Genomic DNA, 8,894 nt, shown 5'->3' on the forward strand with positions numbered 1-8,894 from the left:
GGGGTATTTTGAGGATTACAAAAAAAAAATTAACTTGATCTAACAGTCAAATCTAATGGTTAGAGCGATTAGAAAGCATCTTTTTCTTATATGGAAGGAAAATGATATTTTCAGAAAAGTGGTAGGCTAAGTTGATATTTCACTTTAAGTCAGGGGAGGGAGTGACGTTTACCCTTAATTTTTTAAACTTTAGCCCATCACAAATATGTTATTTTTACCATAGCAGCCAACTTTTACTCATTATTCAACTTAACATATGTGATCATATCATTAGTATATCTTTTTTTTTGTTTTTTGGGTAATTTACAACGTTACCCTTGAATAATGTCAGTATTATAGAGACATCCTCTCTCTTTCACCAAATTATACTCGGATCCCCTGCCGTTAGTTACGGTGAAAAATTAAAATGACAATTATACCCTATTCACTAACCAACTCAAGACGAGCTATGGTGATCTGCATAGCACTGTTGACCTAGCCGGAGTTACCACCGCCACCGAGAGATCCATCTCCAGAAACTAAGACCGACTCCATGGAACATTGGATCTCGTCGACGGCCCGCAAGTAACTTTAAGTTTCCTGAGGATCGCCACCATCGAAGATCATTCGTCCTTGGCCTCCTCAGATGTAGTGGGATCCTGCCTGAGGATGAGCTTCTCCGTGGCTTCAAATTCCTTGGAGACGTTCTCAGGATTCCATAGCAATCACTGGAAAAATGATAGAGAGAGAGAGAGAGAGAGAGAGAGAGAGAGGAAAGAGACAACCCAAGTATGGCTATGGGTTCTGAAAATCCAAACGGTGGAAAATAGGGAATTTTTTCGTTTGTGTTGCTGAGTTTTGAATTCAATCCTCATCACCCATACAAACCCACCTTGAGATAGTGTTAGAAAATAAGCACTAACCGTGACCATTTCAAGCCGATCTGAGTGTGTACCGATGGGATCTTTCTCTTTGTTAACCCACTTGACATCGTGTTAGAAAATAATTTTTTAAACTCACTCCTCAAATCTAATTCATTTTCCACCCATTCGAGAAACCCCAGAGTTGATGGCTCCGACGAATTCGATGCTGGTGACGACCACTCAGTTAACGGTGGAGGTGTGGGCGACGCAGCAACGTTAGTGCCAGAGAAGAGGAGCTGCAAGAGGGAGAAGGAAGTATGAGTAATAGCGGGAGTCGATTTGATCCCATCAGAAGCCATCTACGATCTTCGTAGCATCGCTGAGAGGATGATCATTGTTGGGTATTTGCACGAGTGCATTCAGGTCTATGGAGTATCCGCAAATCCGCCGTCGACGCTAGCTTCCGCCGCCTCGGCATCTAGAAGCTTAGCATAGGCGAAATCCAAAGGCTGGAGTGGGATACCCTCGAGACCAAGATTTGGCGCTAGATACGCACTGCCAAGGTCTGCGTTCGTATCCTCCTTGCCAGTGAGAAACTCCTCTGCGAGCAGATCTTCGAGGGTCTTGGCCCCACCGCCGATGATGCCGCTTCATCGAAACCTTCAAGGGTCCTGTTCTTGCTGGACATTGACGAGATGTTCAGGTCCAAGTCATTTGAGCTTTGGATCCAACATAGAAGCAGTTGCTTCGCCTTCCTCTTTCCTTTCCCCTTTCTCACGGTGATGGAAAAGTCGCCGGAGATGGAAATAGCTGCCGCTACCTATTGGCTGCCGCTGAACAATCGTCGGTGGTTCAACCATTACGATTTGGGTGAAAGAAATATTCATTTACACAAGGGTATTTTTGGTATTTCATATTTTACAAGGGTATTTTGATTTTTAAAATAATATATAGTTGTTGACATCAGCAAATAAGGTATATTCCTTAACGGTGACTGACGGTAAGGGTCTGAGTCTAATTTGATGAAATAAAGGGGTGTTCTTATAATTATGGCATTCTCCAGGGGTGGCGCTATAAATTACCCTTTTTTTTTATTTAAAAGTCTTGAGGATATATTTGTAATGACTTATTTGTTATTGATTTCTTTATTCATATGTTAAAAATAAATTCATCAAAAATTTTTGCTTGGCTACCATCTCTTTCTCCTCCTCCCCTGCCTTGATTGGGTAATAACTGAAAGTATACCATTTGGTCTATCCATCCTGAGATTATCTACAGTCCAATCCACCTTAGATAAAATTTATTATCCTGAGGTGGTTTTTTGGATTCGTGCTTAGTGCAATAGCATTCTGCTTCATCTCTGGCTTCCTTTAATAAAACAACTCTTAAAATCTAATCCGGAATACATAAAAATAATAATAATAATAATAATAATAATAATAATAATAAACCCTCTAAGCTATAGTTTGGAAAACGACCATATACTCATTCTCTATGACTTGAGAAACCTATGGGGCAAATCATGTTATTGAGATGCACTTTTCAATTGCAAAATTGAAGTGAAATCTATAAAACATCTAGATTTCTTTCTCAAACGTGAAAATTATTACTATATCCTTATTTAACTTATTGCTACATATTTATTTATGTTAGCTTAGCCCCACAAGAGCATTTAAACATTTAGTCTATTACATACGTATAATTTCTCTGCCATCTAACAAATGGTCAATCCTACAAATTTGCACTCTTAAATAATAGCCTTAACGGATGAAGTACTCTCCTAAGGAAGAAATTGTTTAAAAGAATTACAAGTAAAAACTTATAACTTACATGAAAACTTGCAAGAGTTGTTGGACACTTGAAAAATAATTGAAATTACCAATTATGGGAAATAAATGAAAATATGGTGAATGTGCTATTTTTATCTGTACAAACACATACACTTAAAAAAAAAGTTTCTTTAAAAAAAATGTTTCATCACACGTGTACTTGCACGTGTGTTTTCACTATAAATATATATATATATATATATATATTACTTTCTTTCCGTGTACTTTCAATCAAACAAAGCCAACTATTTCTTAAATTTTCCTCCATCGAAACAAGGGTTAGCAATTTTCTCTTTGTAATGGCCATTTCCACTATTTCTTGCGTCAGAAATCACAAGAAAGAAATGCTAACCCAAGAGTGAACATTTTTTTTTAAATAAAATTAGCATTAATTAAAATCATGGTTCTTAAAAATGGAATGGACGGCAGAACGGTATTGTCCTTGACCCATCTCTGATCCTGATCTTTCATTTTTTATTCCAATCCACATGCATGGTCCAGGGTAAAATTATAATAAAATTCGGTTTTTTTTTTTTTTTTTTTTTTTTTAAATGGGTCGATCTGTCCGATAAAATCCAAGCCTCTCTGAAATGATGTTAGCCTTCACCGATCCCATGACAGTTCCCGAGTTTTAGAACATTGATCAAAATAGTTTATTACATTCACATTAGTTTCAGTCCTAAAAAAAGATATTTGGACTTCCTATGCATTGGTAAACAAGATGTTTAATTCTTTGAATACAAGTGACAAAATTTAGCCCAAAAAAAAAAAACAGAGATTCATAAACATAAAAATAAAGGGATGGAACTCCATGACCAAGAACAGGTGCTAAAGTTCACCACCAGGTTATACATTTCCTCACTCCAGATCTCTGCTATGGTCCATCTTTCTCCTTAACCTGCTTCATACCGTAGAGGAGACTTCTGGTTTCTGTATCAATGCTTTTTCTAGGATGCCATCATGTACGCATAAGATTTGTGCTAGATTTACTCGCACAGTTTCATTCTTACAAATCTTAGGATACCAATGCACACACACCAACACCCCCTTCCCCCACCCCCCCAAAAAAAATATCCAACACCCCCTTCCCCCACCGCCCAAAAAATAATCCAACATGAAAAAGAATCATGCGGCTAAAAAAGAGAATCAATGGTATACGTTGGCGCAACAGAACCTCTTCTTACGCACCTTACCACGCCATGCAAAATTTTCTGAACTTGAGAGCTGGACCTGTAACTGCTGAGAAAATTGGCTTGTTGGTATTAATCATAGATTGGTATGCGAGTATCATTTCTGGACACCATCACTCACTACAGGAACCAGTGTGGGGGATCAATTGATTGCCAGAACTTAGGAACCCACAGAATCTAGCAAGCACTCTCCAATATCAGACGACACATGAAAACAAGGCTGATGTGAAGCAAAGAAGGCAAGAATCATTCTTTACAAAACGTTTTCTTATCAAAGGATTACAACCTCACTCCCAAAGCTAAGGGGAATTACCTGAAATACATTATTAGGACAGATGATGACCAATTGATTGCAGGGGCACTGCCTCGGTAGCAGTCCCCCTTCAATGTCCATTTGAAGGCCGGAATACAGTGTAACCATTAACACCACATGTCAAATTAGAATACTCCGGGGCCTGAAACGGGTAACCATCACCCTCAGTGTTCCTCATGCTAAGCATGGATAAATCAGCACAGGCCAGTGGCCACTGGTTCTGCATCACCCCATCAATCTGACCATTACCATAACCTGAAAAACCAACATGAGGAATCACGTCCCTTAGCCCGTCAAAGTGACTACTGGAAGGGCCATATATCCTATGCATCCCATCTTCATTGTAGACAGATGGAGATGGACGGTCTAACCTGCAACAGTTGACTGAGGGGGGCATGTCCATGGACATACTCACATCACTAGGAAAAGTGAACTGCCGACTCAAGGGGTGGTGGTGCCCATTATTTGTACCATTGAAGACTGCACCGGCCTTGGCTGCCTTCCCTATGGAGTGTTCCTCATCAAGTAAGTAGTTAATGATATCAAGGTGTGGAAACTCATCTGCTGACAACCCTTGTGCTTGGCGAGAAGACAAACCAGCAGGCAACTCCTCGTTGAAGTATGTTCGAGAACCACGGCTGCCAGAACCATAGAAATCAACGTTTTGAATGTCATTCAACAGGGCCGGACTACATAGTACACTGTTGGCATTACTTTGGGAGCATTCTTCCATCCACTGAGGTCGATTCTGCAGTATCTCTGGAGTTACTGTGCCAAAAGTGAAGCCTGGCCTTACCATGCCATGATCCTTCTTTGTGGAGCTCTGAGGTGAAAGCATCAGCGACGATGCCATCATAGATAAGGGTTGAGAAAAGGCAGGGGATGGGTTGGAAGCAGAATTTGAGTGGCGGGGAACAAAACCAGCTGTGCTTGCAGAAGCAGTTTTGCCCACTATAGCATTTCTATAGGAATGAGGAACATAACTGTGGGTTGTTGGCGAGGGGTCAATGCCCAATCTTCCGGCGGCACTCACTGACCTTGCTAATGAAGGTGCCGTTTGAACCATGGAAACAATGGGGGCAGCGGGTCTGGGGCCAGGGATCAGGGGTGCACTCAAGGGCCTAGACAATGAAGAAACTTGCTGTGCTGTTGGCTTCTCCACTGGAAGGACTGGTGCTTTTGATGAAGACACAGACCTTTGAGCCTCCAATTTGGACAAGTCAGAAATCGGGGGTGGTTGTGTTATTTGAGTAACCCCTTTGTCCAATCGTTGGGCGCTATTTGAAGATATCTCCCTAACTAGAACTGGCTCAGCCGGAGCAGTGCTCTTTGCAACTGACTTTGGCTGCACAATGGTAGGAAAATTTCTGGTTGGACTGCTAGGAGAGGAAGCCGATGACTCCACTGCGTTGCTCTGTCTCAAAGGTCTTTCAACATCAACCTGGTCTTTCACACTTAGTTTCCTCTGCAGAGTAGAAACTTGTTCCTCCTGAAACAAAAATACGCACCAATCCATCAGATCAAATTGGATATAGAACATTCCAAGAATAACTGTATGAATGAAATCCTAGAAGATCCATGGACAATTAAATTATGGGACAGTGATTGGATCACCCGTGGATGAGCTAGGTGGAAAAGGCAGTCAGGGGTTTTTATGGCAATAAACGGGTGGGTGAGCAATATTATGAAAATACCCATCAATAATACCTTTTATACTCGTCAAATTGATTAGACAATTCACACATGGATGAGTCATTTTCAAATTTAACATGGACCAACAAGTTTTGAGCATGCAAAAAACAGACACAAAATTAACACACCAAATAGTATACTAGAAAGCAAGAAAATGCCCCAAAAAACTGTAGCTTCTCTACAATGGACACTAGCATCACCATTATCCCAATAAAAACAGTGTATCTTTGGTTATAAAAGTATTGAATTAAAAATCTCACAGGGGTAAACCTAGATCAGGGTGGGATGATAGGAAAAAGAAAACCCTACTACTCTTTTTTATCTCCCTATCACAACAGAGTATACATTCCGCATGACCTCAACCCTACATTTAAAGGATCTCACACTCTGATCACTTCAATCAAGAAAGCCCTGAGATAGAATAATGGACAAGTTTTATTTTCCTTGGTGTAATTGATACCTTTTACAAAACCAGTTGATGCAGATCAATCGTTGGATCTGCAGGTGTTGCACTCACTTAGGGATTCGAGGAAGAAGAGTCTAATCTAAAGGCTAGATTTGGATCAAGATTTAAAAGAATAACCAACAGATTTTAAAAATATTTTTCAGCGTAAAAAATCCAGAAATAAAATATCCCAAAATAAAGAAATTGATGTGGAAAGCTGACGAGATAAAAGATCCACAGATGGATAAAGGAGAGAGACTATGGGAGGAAAAATTGGAGTTGAAATCAAGAATCGATTAAAGAAAGAAGGGGATAGGAGTGGTCAATGGGTGTAGAAGAGAGTGAAGATTCTATCCAAAACAATAGGATCTAAGAGAAATCGATGGGAGAAAATGGGGAGAACCAGTCCCAGATTTTAGGTTCTCAAGTTGGTGCTGTTGTGGACCTGTGGTGGGGAGAGAATAAAAAGAGAGTGAAAAAAAAGGTTATGAAGGAAAAAAAAAAACAGATTAAATAACAACACAAAAGGAAAGAGAACTTGGGAGAGAGGAAAATAAAATATCAGAGAGTAATACCATGGGGAGAAGAGAGAGAACTACACATGTAATATTGTGGGGGAGGGGAGAGAGCCACACAAGGCAATAACAAACTAATCCATTTCAATCAAATCCTAAAAGGGCGAGGGTGTTTGATTACCTTCCTTGTATATAGAAACTGAAATAAAATATACTAGATTGACTCAACTACTAAGACTTTCCTAAATAGACAACCAATTAGGACTAGCTTTCCTAAAGTAATACAAAGACCAACAACTCAGGATAAGATAATGGGAAACACTAATAAAATAATATTTTTTGTACACCCCCTTAAAACTCCACTTTTGGGCCTTATATTTCAGCCAATAACTACAATAAATACCAAAACTAAACCCCCCCCCCAATTTACCGAGCCTTAAACCGGGCCTCCAATACCAATGGTAATTACCTTTCTAATCTGTGAAAAAGAATGGAATAGACTGATCTGTTGGGATCAATAACTGATGAAAAATCTCCCACCAGTGTCATCTCCAAGGTTAATCAACAGAAAGATCTCAGTGTGCTCCAGAGAGTGGACTACTACGGCCCTATCTTAAGTTTGCATTACAGATCGGAAGATGCATGTATATTTGTATCACTGGGAAGATCTTTGTACTTCCAAACGGAATATAGAAGGAAACTTAGAAGCATTTCCAAATGGTGAATAATTTTCCAATTCTATAAAAAGTTTGGTGATGCATCAAGTAAAATCAGAAGATACTAAAAACCTCTAGGACTTTGAAAAACAAAATTATATAACAAGAATTCAAGATACCTTTAGAAGCAATCAGATTAACTAAGCTTACTATATCTGCTATTTGATAAGAAAAGTCAACATAAACTGTTTGATCTCAGTTGTTACTACTTAATAGAAAGAAGAAAGAATATGATACTGATTTGACCTTCTCAACCAGATGCTGCTCTAGCCACTGTATCCGATCTTTCAATGATTCAACAACACCTTCTGATTCAGGTTCAGGTGCTGTAAAGTTGTCACAAACATCATTATGGGGCCCACTATCTGGTGTTGGGTCCGATGCCTGATTCTCTTCATGACCCCAACTAGTCTGGTCCTGTGTCTCCTTACCAAGCCGGTTCTTCCCTCTGAAAAAATGGTACAAGCTCAAACAGAGACCAAATATTCCTGCAAAATAGAATGAGTACAAAACAAGACAATTTTTTACCTTCCAGGAGAAGTCTGACTTTTGTGGTTTGGAGTGCAGTCATCTCTGCAAGGCCCATTCATTACCACTGACGGAACTGAATCTGTAGAACATGTTGAGGAGCTGTCATCCATTACAGATGGGCTCTTCTTCTCCACTCGTCCATTCTGTACAGGTAGAATATTTATTCCACTGCTACTGGCTTCTGTGGCAGGAAGAACTTCTGATGTATCTGTATCCCAATTGACAGGACTAGCATCTCTGTCTTCCAAATCAGGCTGTGACTCAACAACAGAATCTCCTATATCAGATAGATCAGAAACATCTTCCAGCACATCAGGCTTTTCAAGCACAGGTCTTGGCTGCTTTTCAGGTGAGTCCACCATTCTCCCATCAGTATTGCTCCCTTGTTGGTGCTTATCTTGTAAAGCCACATCGGGCTTTTCGTCTCTTCCTCTATCTTTAGCTTTTCGACAGCTACGCCTTTGTTTAGCCTGTTCAGTAATAAAGCAGCAAAGTCAGACCTCAACGTTGAATAGAGTTTAGAGGAAGTAATCAAATGAAGATTTATTGTAACCAATTAAATAATTTTACAGTAGCTTGCACCTTTAGGATTAAAACAAGTTGAGTACCCAAAAAAAAAAAAAAAACAGAAATGGAACAAAAAGAAAAAAACCTCACATGAAGGAGAGACATGACTTAATTTATACGCAAAATACCTCCCAAACGTCCCAAACGTATCTGATGTAAACACATGTATACTTGATGTATACATCTGTTTACCACACATACAAATATAAAAGGCAAATATATATATATATATATATATATTTTTTTTTTTTTTT

General features: G+C 39.4%; 1 protein-coding gene across 1 annotated transcript in view; it reads right to left on the minus strand.

Annotated features, from left to right (window-relative positions):
- Positions 1 to 4,087: 4,087 nt before the first annotated feature.
- Positions 4,088 to 8,894, minus strand: part of LOC122064435 (TNF receptor-associated factor homolog 1b-like) — a 24,546-nt gene continuing 19,739 nt past the window's right edge. Inside the window, exons 11-13 of the mRNA XM_042628125.1 lie at positions 8,071 to 8,543; positions 7,789 to 7,990; positions 4,088 to 5,663 (exon numbers count right to left, since the gene is read on the minus strand). Coding sequence (XP_042484059.1) covers positions 4,245 to 5,663; positions 7,789 to 7,990; positions 8,071 to 8,543 — 2,094 coding nt within the window. The 3' untranslated portion in view covers positions 4,088 to 4,244. The remainder of the gene's footprint in view (positions 5,664 to 7,788; positions 7,991 to 8,070; positions 8,544 to 8,894) is intronic.

This window comes from Macadamia integrifolia, unplaced genomic scaffold (genome assembly GCF_013358625.1).
Source record: "Macadamia integrifolia cultivar HAES 741 unplaced genomic scaffold, SCU_Mint_v3 scaffold1647, whole genome shotgun sequence".
Classification (NCBI taxonomy): Eukaryota; Viridiplantae; Streptophyta; class Magnoliopsida; order Proteales; family Proteaceae; genus Macadamia; species Macadamia integrifolia.